The sequence below is a fragment of the Pseudorasbora parva genome, chromosome 15, assembly GCF_024679245.1.
Source record: "Pseudorasbora parva isolate DD20220531a chromosome 15, ASM2467924v1, whole genome shotgun sequence".
Taxonomy (NCBI): Eukaryota; Metazoa; Chordata; class Actinopteri; order Cypriniformes; family Gobionidae; genus Pseudorasbora; species Pseudorasbora parva.
In genome coordinates, this window is record NC_090186.1 from 8,365,623 (window position 1) to 8,382,764 (window position 17,142).

Sequence of the window (17,142 nt, forward strand, 5' to 3'; positions counted from 1 at the left end):
AGGAAACACGATGCATTAAGAGCCGAGGGTGAAAACTTTTTGAATTTGAAAATCAAGGTAAATTGTACTTACTGTAATTTTCCTTCCGTGAAACATGTATCTTCTGCTGCTTCCAAAGTGCAGTACTAAATGAAACCTGAAGAATTTTTGGGACCTGGAGGATGTTTCTGAAGAACATTGAGCAGTTAACTGCTCAGGACAAACAAGGGACTCAAGAACAACAAACACACACAAAAAAAAACCCCACAATATTTTATGCAGGACACTGGACAGTGCTACATAATAATTAACATGCATTTTGTATGATCCCTCTTATTTTGTTTACATTTTTCACATTTTCACATATTCTACAAGGGGTTCACAAACTTTCAAGCACCATTGTATGTCTAAAACGGATAGTTTGTTGTAAAAGGAGTTTCTGTCATTGTTTACATACCCTTCTGTCATTAGAAACATGTATGGTTTTCTACTTCTGTTACACCCAATCAAAAGATCTTCTGAGAACAGTGTAGAGCTTGGCTGATTTAGGCTATCAAAAACAGGGCTGATCGAAGTATGCAGTATTCATTATAAATCATTAAAAAATGCCCAGGGGTTAAAAAAAAAAAAACACTCGTACTGTATATTGCTAAATTATGTTTATCAATATTGGGTCATAGTAGTTTGTTTCCTTGTTTTGCAGGTTGCCACTGGAAGTGTATTGGATGACTTGTATGATATGAATGTTAAGATCATGCCCATAAAGGATGTGAGTGGAATAGAAGATCCATCGTGTTTGTCTTTATCAACACAACAAGCAACCGCAGATGTTGAGAAACTCCCACCAGGTCATGACACAGATAATCAGCAGTCCATGTCTGTATCTGAAGAGAGGTGTGAAACTGGATCTGTAATAAGAGAAGATGACATCGAATCCTCTCATGGCTCTTCTTGTAGAAGTCCAAAGCCAGTCTTTACCGTAGTACTGGACTCTGATCTTGCCAAACCCAACCAGAGCCCATTGGCACAAGCTATCTCAGCTTCGACATCTAAACGGGACACTGTTTCAGTTGTTCATGATAGGATCACAGTGAGATCAGAGGATGGGTTGAAACTCTTGAAACCAAATGTTGATGTAGCTGTAGATGAAAAACATGCTATAATAAGTTCTTCTGATGAGCCTTTTGATTCATGTGGCACATTACAAGTGCAGTTTAATGAAGACCAGCACACTGGTTATGTTGAACCCACCCATTCTACTCCAGACCTTGATTTCAGGCCTAAACCTGAGAAGGACTCATCTACTCAAGCATTTGTCCCAATGGATTCATATCCAGAGAACCATCATGCAATCTCTGGAAATGCAAAGAAAGTATTTACCATCATCCTCGATGTTGATTCTCCTACATTACCATCAGACAGGTGTCAGTTACTGTCTGATGATAATGTATTGGGACCTGAAGACTTATCCACAGATAAATTATTCCAGTCAGATGTAAAAAATCAACAAAAGAGCTCTTCGGCCACTGAGAAACCTGAAGGCCAAGAGGCTAAAGGAGGCCTTTTAGGGAAGGACTATGGGAAATCAAGTTCTGAAATACAGCCAGGACCGAAGGAAGCGATCCAGCCCAAAACCCATGAGATCATGGAGATTTATGTTCGAAAAGGTGAAAAAGAGATGCAACATGAAATGATAGAAGAAGATACATCAAGCCAAATGGATGTCCACACTGGTGAAGGCAATGCTTTGGGCTCTGTAGTTCATCAGCCGGATTTCACAGTGTTGGAGAGTCATGATGAGGATGAAAAAAACAAATTTGCAGAGCCCTTAATTGAAGAAAACGCATGTCAAAAGCCTCCAAATGTTGCTAAAGGTAGGAAGAAGACCAAGAAATCAGCTGGTGTGAAACAAGCAAGCAATATCAGTAGTAGAATGGTGAAGACATCTAGATCTGAACTGAGGAACAAAACTGACACAGAAAACCTTCAAACTTCTGAGGTCAGGATGATGGACATCACAGATACTTCACTAACTGTTTCTTCAGACTATACTCACCCAAACACTGCAAAGCCATTGAGTACAGAAAACAAACTAACAAAAGATATGAAGACTGCACAGGAAGAGTTAACCTTGAATCTTCTACAGACTGAGACTAAAGAGGAACGATCTGAGATGGTTAGCATCTCCCTAACCGGAGAAGCCCATCTTAATACCACAGACAGTGCGGTCTTAGCAGCAATGGAGACCGTACAGTCAGCACATACAGAGGACTCCGAAACAATGCTTACAGATGCTTCACCCGTTATGAGAGCTGAATGTAAAACACAAATTCCTACTGCAATGCCATCAAAGTCACAGCTCTGCCCGGCTGAAGCTCAGAGGACAGATCATTCAGATGGCAGTGTCCCTTTGCAGGTAAGATTCACTTGGTTCTGTTCTTATGAAAGTTCCTCAGAAATACCTACACTCATGACGTTACTCACAAAAATATTGGTGGTCATGTTCAGTACCTGAATGAAGTGCATGTCAAAACTTTTTTTTTTTTTTTTTTTTTTTTGTGATGGTTAATCATAAATCCCTTGTTTGTCCTGAGCAGTTAAACTACCCGATGTTCTTCAAAAAAATTCTACAGTTCCTAAAAAATCTTTTGCATATTTAAACCCTTTTTAGCAGTGATTATATGATTTTGAGATCCATTTTTTCACACTGAGGACAATTGAAGAACTCAAACACAACAATTAAAAAAGGTTCAAGTATTCACTGATGCTCCAGAAGGAAACACGATGCATTAAGAGCCGAGGGTGAAAACTTTTTGAATTTGAAAATCAAGGTAAATAGTACTTACTGTAATTTGCCTTCCGTGAAACATGTATCTTCTGCTGCTTCCAAAGTGCAGTACTAAATGAAAAAACTTGATATTTAAACAAAATAAGAAAAATGTGGACATCTTAATCCTGTTTCAAAGTCCACTCCCCGGCGCTTAATGCATCAGGAAATGTTTGAACCTTTTTAAATAGTTGTGTCTGAGTCCCTCAATATTTCTCTGTATGATTTTGAGATCCATCTTTTCACACTGTCACTGCTGGAAAGGGTTCAAATATGCCTGAAACCTGAAGAATTTTTGGGACCTGGAGGATGTTTCTGAAGAACATTGAGCAGTTAACTGCTCAGGACAAACAAGGGACTCAAGAACAACAAACACACAAAAAAAAAAAAAAAAAAAAAAAAAAAAAAAAACAGCCGTGGATCTTCCAGGTAACGACACAGTATTAAGAATCAAGGCTACATAAACTTTTGAAAGGGGTCTTTTTTTAATATATTCAGCTATTTTTTGCCTTGTGGATTATATGTAAACATCTTTTATGTAAAATATTTTATGCAGGACACTGGACAGTGCTACATAATAATTAACATGCATTTTGTATGATCCCTCTTATTTTGTTAACATGTTTCACATTTTCACATATTCTGCAAGGGGTTCACAAACTTTCAAGCACCATTGTATGTCTAAAAAGGATAGTTTGTTGTAAAAGGAGTTTCTGTTATCGTTTACATACCCTTCTGTCATTAGAAACATGTATGGTTTTCTACTTCTGTTACACCCAATCAAAAGATCTTCTGAGAACAGTGTAGAGCTTGGCTGATTTAGGCTATCAAAAACAGGGCTGATCGAAGTATGCAGTATTCATTATAAATCATTAAAAAATGCCCAGCGGTTAAAAAAAAACCCACTCGTACTGTATATTGCTGAATTATGTTTATCAATATTGGGTCATAGTAGTTTGTTTCCTTGTTTTGCAGGTTGCCACTGGAAGTGTATTGGATGACTTGTATGATATGAATGTAAAGATCATGCCCATAAAGGATGTGAGTGGAATAGAAGATCCATCGTGTTTATCTTTATCAACACAACAAGCAACCGCAGATGTTGAGAAACTCCCACCAGGTCATGACACAGATAATCAGCAGTCCATGTCTGTATCTGAAGAGAGGTGTGAAACTGGATCTGTAATAAGAGAAGATGACATCGAATCCTCTCATGGCTCTTCTTGTAGAAGTCCAAAGCCAGTCTTTACCGTAGTACTGGACTCTGATCTTGCCAAACCCAACCAGAGCCCATTGGCACAAGCTATCTCAGCTTCGACATCTAAACGGGACACTGTTTCAGTTGTTCATGATAGGATCACAGTGAGATCAGAGGATGGGTTGAAACTCTTGGAACCAAATGTTGATGTAGCTGTAGATGAAAAACATGCTGTAATAAGTTCTTCTGATAAGCCTTTTGATTCATGTGGCACATTAGAAGTGCAGTTTAATGAAGACCAGCACACTGGTTATGTTGAACCCACCCATTCTACTCCAGACCTTGATTTCAGGCCTAAACCTGAGAAGGACTCATCTACTCAAGCATTTGTCCCAATGGATTCATATCCAGAGAACCATCATGCAATCTCTGGAAATGCCAAGAATGTATTTACCATCATCCTCGATGTTGATTCTCCTACATTACCATCAGACAGGTGTCAGTTACTGTCTGATGATAATGTATTGGGTCCTGAAGACTTATCCACAGATAAATTATTCCAGTCAGATGTAAAAAATCAACAAAAGAGCTCTTTGGCCACTGAGAAACCTGAAGGCCAAGAGGCTAAAGGAGGCCTTTTAGGGAAGGACTATGGGAAATCAAGTTCTGAAATACAGCCAGGACCGAAGGAAGCGATCCAGCCCAAAACCCATGAGATCATGGAGATTTATGTTCGAAAAGGTGAAAAAGAGATGCAACATGAAATGATAGAAGAAGATACATCAAGCCAAATGTATGTCCACACTGGTGAAGGCAATGCTTTGGGCTCTGTAGTTCATCAGCCGGATGTCACAATGTTAGAGAGTCATGATGAGGATGAAAAAAACAAATTTGCAGAGCCCTTAATTGAAGAAAACACACGTCAAAAGCCTCCAAATGTTGCTAAAGGTAGGAAGAAGACCAAGAAATCAGCTGGTGTGAAACAAGCAAGCAATATCAGTAGTAGAATGGTGAAGACATCTAGATCTGAACTTAGGAACAAAACTGACACAGAAAACCTTCAAACTTCTGAGGTCAGGCTGATGGACATCACAGATTCTTCACTAACTGTTTCTTCAGGCTTTGCTCACCCAAACACTGCAAAGCCATTGAGTACAGAAAACAAACTAACTGCATGTATAAAGACTGCACAGGAAGAGTTAACCTTGAATCTTCTACAGACTGAGACTAAAGAGGAACGATCTGAGATGGTTAGCATCTCCCTAACCGGAGAAGCCCATCTTAATACCACAGACAGTGCGGTCTTAGCAGCAATGGAGACCGTACAGTCAGCACATACAGAGGACTCCGAAACAATGCTTACAGATGCTTCACCCGTTATGAGAGCTGAATGTAAAACACAAATTGCAATGCCATCAAAGTCACAGCTCTGCCTGGCTGAAGCTCAAAGGACAGATGATTCAGATGGCAGTGTCTCTTTGCAGGTAAGATTCACTTGGTTGTGTATTTAGGTTCCTTAGAAATATATAAATAGCGTGATTTATTCCACACCCCACCCCTAAAACCAGTCCAGTGAAAATCCCGCCCTACATTCTAAAGTTTTCATTGGTTATGTCAATCACAGTACTTATTGTTTATACCAAACACTGATCCCTATTCCTTAAACCTACCCATCACTTTAACGTTAACCAATGAAACTAGCTGCAGGGCAGGATTTCTGCTGAACTGGTTTGGTGGGAAAAATCACACACAAAAATATTAGTGGTCTTGTTCAGTACCTGAATTAAGCATTTAATGTGTTTTTGTCATTCAAAAGCTTTTTAACCTTATTGTTTAACAGGATTCCTTTGTAATAGCTGTATGGCACTAGAGTTGTGACCTTAAAGTGCTTTTAATGAACGCAGAAAGTTCTTTATTTTTAATTGATGTATTTTATCTTACATTTTGCACCATTCACAGTTCATTTGTTAAAAATATCAGAGAATGAAAATCATTGAAAGGATCAAAGAAAATATTTTAAAAGGTATATAATTCACTCAAATGTATTTTTTTATTCAAGACATTTTTGTTATACTGCATGTAGGATGGCCACATTTTCAAAAAATAATCTGAAAGATCTTACTTTTTCTGAATGTACCATTATTATTGCCAGCTTTTTTTATTTACTAGAATGTTAATTATTTGTAAATTATATTAATTTGATTGATTCACAAAAGGCCACCTATGCATGTTATGTCATTCACATCATTTAATGTGTTAGAATTTAAGATATCACACTCTACCCTTTATCATGATTATACTGTGGCAAATGTATGCATTTAAAAAAATCTATTTAATTTAATATAGAAGTTGTCTAGAAATTGGCTTCCTTATACCAACTACATTTTGTTGGCATGAGTTCTTGCAGTACGGCTTCTCCCAAGTCTGTTTTAGGCCTGAGGGCACACCACGCCTTTCAGAGGAAAGACTCAGTTCCCAACGGGTCAGCATTCCTTGATTTTCCGAAGCCGTGACTTAAGGAATCCGGAACAGAGCTGTTTTTCTCTTTTAAATGAGCTCTGGCAGCAGGTGCAAGTGTTGTTGCGGTGAATTTTTGCACTGAAATATGAACTATTACACTTTTTTCTTATTGTAGTATGAAGAAATGCACCGAGCAGATTCCGATAGATCTACCAGAAACAAATCATCTGAAAACAGAGGATCAGGAGCAGCCGGCGAGGGTGAATCAAGCCGTGCGGAGCAGCCTACAGGGACACATGCGTGGGACACTTTACTGAACACCATCACTAATATTCAGTCACCTCTGGTGAGCAGTCACGGTACTGAGGTATGTATGTATGTATGTATGTTAACACATGATTTTGTTCTAAATTGTTCAAGAAACAACTAGAAGAACTTTGCTGCATTAATCTTTTGGGCTTTTAACCAAAAAAAGAAAAAAAAGAAAGAAAAAATAATTATTAAAATATAGTCTGCAAACTGTCTCTTTTCAAATGTTAAACTTAGAAATACTTTTCCCCTCAAATGCATCTGACTGTTATCAGTTATTCAACTCATTTTGGTCTTTGACTTGAAGAGCATAAATTCCCTCAAGGCTGGGAGGAAATTGCACAGGAAGGAAGGATTGACTTTGCTCTGTGCTGCTTTAAACTGTACCAATCTGTTTTAAATGTCTCTCTGTAGTTTCATATCTTAATTCTTTTTACAGGTATCTAGGCCATGGAAGAATTCATGGTTTCGGAACTCATTACTCTCAGAGTCAGAGAGCAGTTTGGCATGGACTGTCCAGCAGGTTTTCAGATGCCAGTACCGACCGGCCCGACTCAGCGTTTCACATATGACTCTTCAGCTGGAGGAAGCTGAGGTACAGTACATCACCTCATTGGACTGGTTTCTCCAAAACATGGCTTTACATGAAGCAGATTTCCAAGTCACATATAATCAGATTTGAGGCACTCAAAAGGTCAGATGTTTTTGCTTCCTTTAAAGCTCAAGATGATATTCAGATGATTTCATGTCATGCTGGAGAACATTATCATCAGATTTTACAAAAGCTTTTGGTGCCCATTCAGTTTGTTGCTGTTGTAATTAAAGCAAAAATGTTTTTTTTATTACATTATAAAAATTGCTAAATATAATATTTCATTAGTGAACATTTGGACCCCACTGTACAATAATCACTTGGTTCTGTGGCCTAATAGTTGACACACACTTATATAATTCTGACACATTAAGCATCCAAAACAAACTTTCAAATTATAACCATTTAAAATAACACTAAGGTCGTAATAAACATTATGACATTACATTATAGATCTGCCACCAATGTGTCCTGGATCAGATAGCCAGACTGCCTCAGAATGAATCTGGTGCAGGATGCTTTACAGATTATGAGCAGAGCATAGAGAGGAGATGGAACGCAGCACTGCTGGGTACTTCAACAGTGACAGAGTTTAAAAAGGCACAGCTACAGCAGGTCACACAGTATCACAAGCAAAAACGTGCTCTCATGGATACTCTACACAACCTGGAGGTTGAGCTTAGCACATTGACGCTGTGAGTATCTTTATTGACATTGTGTGTGTGTGTGTGTGTGTGTGTGTGTGTGTGTGTGTGTGTGTGTGTGTGTGTGTGTGTGTGTGTGTGTGTGTGTGTGTGTGTGTGTGTGTGTGTGTGTGTGTGTGTGTGTGTGTGTGTGTGTGTGTGTGTGTGTGTGTGTGTGTGTGTGTGTGTGTGTGTGTGTGTGTGTGTGTGTGTGTGTGTGTGTGTGTGTGTGTGTGTGTGTTATAGTTGATCATTTACCCGGGAATTTTTACTAAAGTTGTGTGAGGAAAAAGACAGACATGGCAGAATTAGACAGGATTAAAATCATAATGTATGTCAGTGAAACAATAATTTCTCAAATGTCCAACATAAAGACAAGTCCTGTCCAGATAGGACTTTAGTGTTCATGTTGTCATTTTAGTTCTCAAATGGGAGTAAAAGGATTTGTAATATAATTCATATTCTAAAACTGTGATATAGAAGAAAAAAAATGCAGTGAATTTCAGAGTTTGTATGATTTTTATTATCCAGTTATTCATCTCTCTGTACCAGTCAAAAGTTTTTTCTAAATGCTTTTAATTCAAATGCCTATTTATTTATTTATTTATTTATTTATTTATTTATTTATTTATTTATTTATTTATTTATTTATTTATTTATTTATTTATTTATTTATTTATTTATAGACATATAAGAGCATATTGCATCTATATCCATGTATACACATACATACACACATACACGTGTTATTCCTTGTTGACTTCACTCTTATTCTAAAAACAAGGAATCAGTAGGTGTTTCTGAACCTATAATTGTATAGATTTAGTTTCTGTTCCACAATGAAAAGTAATCGCCATTTTTCTCACCATTTTGAAGAGATTACATTGAAAGCAGCACCCTGCAAGCAGAGAAGCTGAGTGCATTCCTAAAGAGCATGCAGAGGAAGAGGGACATACCTGAAGAGTTCCTGCAGACATGCTCTCAGATCTCAGCCCACCTGGATGAGGCTGAGGGACCCGTGGCCTGCATCGAACCTGTTAGGACTTTACAGGAGAGATGGAGGACTGTGGAGTGGGTTGCTTCCAGGAGTCTGTGGCACGCTAATATATGCACAGCAGAAGTTTCTGGACTCCTGCAAGAGGTCAAAGAGCTGCAGCGTGAACTGGATCTTCTGGAGAAGTCATTTTCTCTTTCACACACCTCTCCAAGACCGATAGACTGGCAAAGTGTGCTACATCAGACTGTCAGTACTGCAGACCTGGCAGTGTTGACTGAGCGCTGTTCGTACATTCTTGAGGTCTCTCAGGCTCTTTCCTCTTGTCCGCTGGGAAAGAAAGAGCTTAGAGATGTGGAGGATGCAGTGCAGGGTCTGAATTCTCAACTTGCTCTAATTCAGGAGAAGCTCAACTCTCAGACTTTGACTGGTTATGATTGTTCACCCATCATTAGGATTATCAGGGATTATGTAACATGGGCTAAACAAACTGAAAGCAAAGTCTGTAGGAGAAGGAGGTTGTCCCTGTTCCCTGAGCAGGCAAGTCACGAGGTCAACAACATGGAAAAACTGCAGTCCGAAACATCTTTTAAGAGGTTTCAGTTGGCCTCTGTTTTGAAGGAGCTTAGAGAGGAAGTTACAGAGCTCAACGAGAAAGATTCCAAAGCCATGTTGCCCACCCTTGATTCCTTAGAGGATTTGTATGTAAAGATTTCTGAGAAGACTGAAATTGCTGTTGTAGAAATGAACAAAATGCTTCATTTTAGAGAAAGACTGTGGAAACAGATCAATGACAGCAGCTCTTGGTTGACCTCAGTATTGGAAAAAGAGTCTGGTAAATCGGTGACCTCTGAACCTAAAATTACAATCCCAGAATTAAGGGTTCAGCTTCAGGTATGCACTGAGGCTTTGAAGAATGCTGAGAGACAAGCAAAAAACTTGGAGACTCTGTTGGATGAAACCAAGACAATGAATACCATTTTGAGTGTACCTGAAAGCTTTCAGCTTATCAACAGGCTTACAGCCTTACAAGAAGAAGTCTCTAGAGTTGTGAACCGTAAGTGGGCTTCGTGCTGGGTGCTTGAAGTGCTCCTTCATTCTCAGGAATCTTCTGCTGAAGAACTGAATGTCATTCAGAAGAGTTTAAGACAGTTGAATGCTGATGTCACAAGGCAGAAGTATCCCATGACAAGGGACTCTCTCTTGGCTCTTGAATCCTTTAAGCACATGCTGATGGAGCTCCTGTGCAAGGTGCAGGAAATTCCACACTGCCCAGAACCTCGGAGGAAAGAGATGCTCCATACTATACTAGACCTACAGAGGAGAATACATCTGCTAGAGCAGCAAGCCAAAGAGCATGAGGAGTACTTCACTTTAAGGCAGCACATGGAGAACTCCAGAGAGGCAGTAAAGAAGAGCTTGTCGCATATTGTAGACACACGTGTAGGAACTGATATTAGGCTCAGTGTCTGTCAGGCTGTCTTAGTGGAGCTGCCTCTGGTGAGAATAACATGTCAAGAGGCAGCTGACCACCTGGAGGCCATTTCGAAAGATCTCTATCCATCCCAGCTGACAGCAGAAAGGCAAAAGATTCGTTTGGTCAATGAGCAGTTAGCTTCTTGGGAGCTCACAGTCAAAAACGAGGCTAAAACTCTTGAGTGCTCTCTGGTGGAGCGACTCGGCAGTCCCATAGACCTCAACCCACTCACTGAGCTCTTCAACAGTGTTAGGCAGCAGCTGAAGAAGACCATCAGCTTGAAGCCAGATAATAAGACTATTGATGGAGAGCTGCGAAAGCACTTGACACTTGTCCAGAACGTTGAGTCTGTGATTCGAATGATTGAGGGTTATAGGAAAGGAGAAGAGGCTGAGAGCTACCAGATGACCATTGATCTTGGCCAGAGAACTCTTAATGATTGCAATGTGCATATGGTAAGTTCCATGTGACCATGTTTTTTAAAATGACTAACACCATATTTACTTGACCACTAGAATGCTGCTTTTGTAACCGTTTTTGGTTGTCTTCAAGTATGCATGTGATAGCATTGTTATTTTGAAGAATTTCTAGTGGAGCTGCATCTTATGGTGCGTTCAAGTCATGTCGTAAAGCTTGTATTTAAGAGTTTCAATGCACATGAACACCACCACAATGTCGTAATTATAAGTAGGAAGCTCTGGGTTTTCTTTAAGCCCAAATATCAGTGATATTGTCAGGCTTTTTCAAGTAAAAGTGCGCTACTTGCCTGCACACAATATGATAGCATTATAATTTAACAAAACACTGTATAAAGATAACAGTGGCTGGTTTACAGTGGCTTGTAAAGCACAGTTGAGATGTTCTTGCCCCGAAAGAAAAAAAAGGTGTGGTGTTGGAGGAAAAGATACAGAGCTGCCGTATTTTCCCCGGGTTTAATAAAATGACGTAAAGTCTTAAAAATTAATAAAATCATCCGCATATAAATAAACATTCAACTGAGGTCACAGATAGAAAAAGGGAAATATAGGAAGAAGGTAGAAAGTCAGTAGAGCGGTTATCCCCTTCTCCTGCTCACCTTTCATGTCTCTTTCAAACACTCTCTATGCACATGCCCAGTTTCATTCTACCTCGAATTATCATAAATTCTCTAAGTGACTGTTATAGGCTTTATAAATTAAAACATAAAGCAAAACACACCTAATGCACATTCGTTGTTTAGATTAGAAGTAGACTTTAAGAATCTTGCTGTGTTTTTGTGCAATTAAGAGAAAGTACATCGCCTTCTTACTCCGACGAATGTGACTTGAATGTTGTAAACACGACTTCCTGACCTTATAAATATAAACTTCCCAGGAGGACTTGAATGCACAATTAATACAGATTTCCTAATTCAACTCGATTGAATTCACCGGCTTTTGATTAGTTTTTATCAAATTTAATTGATTAAATTGTTTAATGTCCATTTTCTCTCTGGAAACTCTGATACATTGATGTTAATGTGTTAATTAGTTGAGCATTGTGCATTAACATCCTGCAGGAGGGGAAGCACTATACAAATAGACATGTAGTAAAAATAGATTTTATGATTGTTCAAATAAAGATGATCATTGAGAAAAACAGTATTTTTACCCTTCTCTAGTTTTGAGGAAACTACTAATGTTGTTTATGCGATTTCTAAAAATGTTTTATTTGTTTTTCCAGGACAAGCTTCTCCAAGCTCGGGAGGCAATGAAGCAGTACAGCTGGGCTGTTCAGGGTGCAGAGAGCTTCTTTCAGGAAATCAGATCAAATCTCATGATTCCATCTAGTGGCTTCAAAGACTACAAAGAGGAGCATTGCTATATTCAACAGATTTCCAGCACTCTGGTTGAGGGTTTCCAGGCCCGCTTGTCTGAAGTTGGTGCTTGCGTACCTCAGCAGACATGTCTCTCCATCCCTCTAACTGAGCAGCTTCATATCGAGGTTTTTAGTCACCTTCTGGTACAAGAGGCCAAATTAGAAGCTCAGGTTCAACTCAGACTGGAGACCTTACAGAGGTTAGCCATTCTCTATAAGTACTTGATGACCTTGTCCTATGATTTAGATTGTTGCATTCACAATGTCTTTGATCATTGTTGACATTTTTTCATCAAATTTGAAATTCATTTCATAATTATTTGTGTGGGGACAGAATACTTTGACAAATAATCAAATGTTCTCACAAAGCTCTTTAAATGTCTGCCATGTATGGTACACTACTTGGAAACATTTTCCTTTGAAAACATGGTCTGAAACAATTCGTTTGAATGAAATACATCTATTTGGTTAAATGAAATGTATGCAGTTTTATTTAGCTGCCTTTTGATGGTTCACTCTTTCTGCCATAATTTAGGTGCATGAGAAACCAAATTGTGCATATGAGTCATCATGAAGAAATGAGCCAACTTCTCAGAAACATTGATTCTCAAATCTCAAAATGCTCAAGTCAAAAACTGACTGATTCTGAAGCCTGCCAAGAACAACAGCTGAAAGTAAAGGTTTGTAATATATATTAATAGTCACTATATAGAATAACCTAATTCCATTTTGTATATTATGCATGTTTTAAAGGGGTACTTCAGCGCTGGGAAGATGAATCTGTATTTAAACTGGGTCATCAATATAGTAGAAATGTGAAATTATTTTTGAATTTGGTGCCTTCTAGACTGAGAAAAGACAGAAAATGTATTTTTGTCTCATGGGGATGAAAGACTACATTTCCCAGAATGCTTCGCTGCCCTGTGAGGCCATTCCCAAAGCCACCTACTGGATTACTGTGACTGAGTTGGAGAAGACACTACAATTAAAAACTGAACGTGTCTGTTCAATATAATGAGTGAGTCCCGGCACGAGTATCACAGCACTGAGCACTAACTGCAGGAGTGAGATAAATGAGCTGATGAGGTCTCATGATGAGAGCTGAGGAAATCGCGACTACACTCGCGGCATACATTCACAACGCGAGTTCAGTCTGGCGCTTTTCAGTTCATGCCTTTGCAAGCTAACTTTCATATAAATTAATTTGAAAAGTTAAAAGACTTACATTGCTCACCATAGATCCGTTTAAATAAGTGCCTGTAGCTGCTAGCTGAGCTGTGAGTTTAATCTCCATCCCCCATGTGCGGGTTCAAAACATGCGGAAATGGCTCCCCCTGCTGGCTGTAGTCTTTAGCCTTTGGCCAAACATTCCTCCTATGATGCAAATATCATCAATTTGCATCGTAGGAGGAATTTTTCCAGAAATAAAATGCATAAATCTCTTGTCTCAGGGGCATATGAGGGGGTAAAGCACAATCATTTGAATATACTCCAGGGTTTCTACTGATACAAAGCCATATGCTAATCGCTGAAGTAACCCTTTAAATGCATTGCAATTATACAATTGAAGCTCTTGAAATTATTTGGAGTGTATTGTAAGTATATTGCCCTTCTTACTTCTAAAACGCTTGTTTTTATGGTGTATGAATGGTTCCTTGTGCTACTTTTCATCTCATGCTAGATGCTAGATTACCATGCATTGAAATTGTCTCTGCAGGTGATCCAGACAGAGCTGAAGAACCTTGCTGAAAGACTGAAGGAATTGAGGGAAAGCTGCCCAGGTCGCCGATGCAGTGCTCCTGTGGATCTGATGCTGGGTCATCTGTGGAGGTCTTGGGCAGTGTTGCAGTGCAGAGTGGAATCACTCAAAGCCAGCACGTCTCATAAAGAAGCAGAGTGGAGAGACTTTGTGATACGTGTATGTAATAGCTTTTATAATTTTATTTTAATTAATTAATTACATTTATTTATTTTATAAAGAATAATTAATTATATATATATCGTATTTATATATCCAGCTTTTAATATGATTAATGAAGTAAACTGTGCATGAATGAATTTCTCTGCATGTTTGGGTTTGCTCTGCAGCTCAATAAATCAAAGGAAGGCCTTAGCAGTCTGCAGAATGATCTCCCTGACTCATCTATGTTGACGGGATCCTTGGTGGATCTTCAAGGTGTTCTGAGCCTCACTGAGCACCTTCAAGATGGGATCGAGCAGAAGCATCAAACTCTTGCCTCTCTACAACACCATTTGGCACGTTTTCTTGGGGTCTCAAATTTGCAGCAGCTGAACGTGTCTCCTCAAATCTGTCAGGACTTGCAGTCTTTACAGGGACAATGCAGAAGGTAAGTCTTGGTGTGCTTTCACACCGGAGCGTTTGTTTCGGAACCAGGTGTGTTTTCTCCCTTGGCTCGGTTCGTTTAAGCATATGGGAACAAGGCAATCGCGCTCGGATCCGCACCAAAAATAATTGCTATGAGACTGCTTGAACAAGGTGGTCTCGGCCCGATTGCAAATGAACGGGGGCGGTTCAATTGAGGCGTGAAAGCAATTTGAACCAAATGGTACTCATAACAGGAAATCTGCTATATACTGCAAATAACAGTAGTGTCTGATTGTGTGAATGAGCACATTAGTCGTCACAGTTGAAGACCAAAAGAAAATGTTGTGTAATTATACTTCTTTGTGTGAGACTGCTGTCCCGATTAATCCTTGATTCCAACTCTAGCTGTATGATAACATTCGTAAAGTTTTTGTGTATCTTGACACTTTAGACAATGTTGGGAGATCCAGAGAGAGTGTTTGAATTAGCTGCAGTATTAATATGAATGTACTATATCATTTTATAGCGGGAATGACGGCTACGTTGATCGTGTGTGTCTTAAAGGTGCACTATGTATGAGATGGGACGTCTGAGGGAGTCGCCTGTCAATTGCATCATATCTGCGTTACCCTCGGTTTCCTCTTTTATTCTGCATAAACGCTTTACTCTTACTGCAGTGTGCAACATTTGTCATAGCAGCCGCTGAGCGAATGCACAGAGTAACGTCATAACATCATTTTAAACACATTTAAATATATCTAATATGATAAACAGAGCTGCGTTACCTCATACTCATGACCGGAAAAGCTGAAAAAGTACCGCCGACTGTGTCCCGTCTTTGCTCACGAGCCATGTTGCGCTTCAATCGCTCCTGCTCTAATTCATACTACAGTAACGTTAATAATCACACCATGAACATGGTTTCTGCCTGAGTCCTATCCTGATTATTTCCCACCGGCTGTGAGGTGAAGACCACATGTCCCAAGATTCTTAGCTCAAACTTGGCGTCATCAAACTGCGCCTTTTTGAATAAGTGCCCTCTAGCGGACAGAAAAATTACATTGTGTAGCTTTAACAGTTACAAATAAAGCCACAATAAACTCATGGAGCGAACTTGATCTCGATGGATGACACAGAGGAAACTCTGACCAATATGAAGACAATTGTACTCGCATGTGACTTGAATGAACACACATTTTGGTACTCTTTGAAAGTTTGCCTTGTGAAAGCGAACCGAATCATGAAGAAAATGCAACATTGTAGCAAATTAAGTCTGTTTCAGAACAAAACAATCGATCTATAAGTGTGAAAACACCCTTATACACACATGAACATATATGTTGAGAAAATATTCAGAATCTACATTTACAGACTTTTTTCATGCATAGTCTCAGAGATCAGAGCAATAAGATCCGTCGGGACGTGCTTTTTGAGATCCAGGAGTTAGGTCGTGTGCAGGAGGAGATGAGTGCCATTCAGCAGAATGTTCTCTCTCTTTTGACGGTTTTACAGTCGGAGTCAGCTGCTGAACAACTACAGGTTGGTGCTTTATGGCGTGTTTTTTTGAAGGGAGAATCTGTTTCTGCAGTGTTTGCTGTTGTAATTGCAATCATTGTTGTTTCACACTGTAGGACGTCAAAGAGGATTTGGTGTCACAAAAGGCTCGTTTGCAGGACGTCATAGAAAGAGTGCAGAAGAGATGGAGCTGTGTCCCATCAGAGATTCAAATCTTGCAGAACGAGCTCAACGTCTCCCTGCAGGAGGCTAAGGACAAAGTATTTCCTATATTTATCTTTATTTTATTATACTGAGATCAAGCATTGTTTTAGTTATAGGTAGAGTGTGTTTAATGCTGGGAAAACTCATTGTGTGTGTATGTATATATACAGACCAGGCATAACATGATGAAATAATAGTGTTGGTCCCTTTTTTGCTGCCAAAACAGCCCTGACCCATCAAGGCATGGACTCCACTAGACCCCTGAAGGTGTCCTTTGGTATCTGGCACCAAGATGTTAGCAACAGATGCTTTAAGTCCTGTAAGTTGTGAGGTGGGGCCTCTATGGATCAGACTTGTTTGTTCAGCACATCCCACAGATGCTCAATTGGATTGAGATCTAGGGAATTTGGAGGCAAAGTCAACACCTCCAGCCGTTTTTTTGACGCAGGGTGCATTATCCTGCTGAAAGAGGCCACAGCCACCAGGGAAAACTGTTTCCTTGAAGGTAAAAACAATGCTTAGGTAGGTGGAACATGTCGAAATAACATCCATATGGATGGCACGACCAAAGGTTTCCCAGCAGAACATTGGCCAAGGCATCACACTGTCTCCACTGGCTTGCCTTCTTCCCATAGTGAATCCTGGTGTCATGTGTTCCCCGGTTAAGCGACACACACCTGTGCATCAATGAGCCTTGGCCACCCATGACCGTCACCAGTTCTCCGCTGTTCCTTCTTTTGAC

At 39.5% G+C, this 17,142-nt stretch overlaps 1 protein-coding gene across 1 annotated transcript in view; it reads left to right on the plus strand.

The window, feature by feature from the left end:
- LOC137041072 (nesprin-1) overlaps positions 1 to 17,142 on the plus strand; it is a 110,000-nt gene that overhangs the window by 39,905 nt on the left and 52,953 nt on the right. Inside the window, exons 40-51 of the mRNA XM_067417005.1 lie at positions 683 to 2,395; positions 3,782 to 5,488; positions 6,640 to 6,831; positions 7,213 to 7,368; positions 7,819 to 8,060; positions 8,925 to 10,974; positions 12,221 to 12,555; positions 12,891 to 13,035; positions 14,073 to 14,273; positions 14,444 to 14,703; positions 16,070 to 16,220; positions 16,313 to 16,456. Coding sequence (XP_067273106.1) covers positions 683 to 2,395; positions 3,782 to 5,488; positions 6,640 to 6,831; positions 7,213 to 7,368; positions 7,819 to 8,060; positions 8,925 to 10,974; positions 12,221 to 12,555; positions 12,891 to 13,035; positions 14,073 to 14,273; positions 14,444 to 14,703; positions 16,070 to 16,220; positions 16,313 to 16,456 — 7,296 coding nt within the window. The remainder of the gene's footprint in view (positions 1 to 682; positions 2,396 to 3,781; positions 5,489 to 6,639; positions 6,832 to 7,212; positions 7,369 to 7,818; positions 8,061 to 8,924; positions 10,975 to 12,220; positions 12,556 to 12,890; positions 13,036 to 14,072; positions 14,274 to 14,443; positions 14,704 to 16,069; positions 16,221 to 16,312; positions 16,457 to 17,142) is intronic.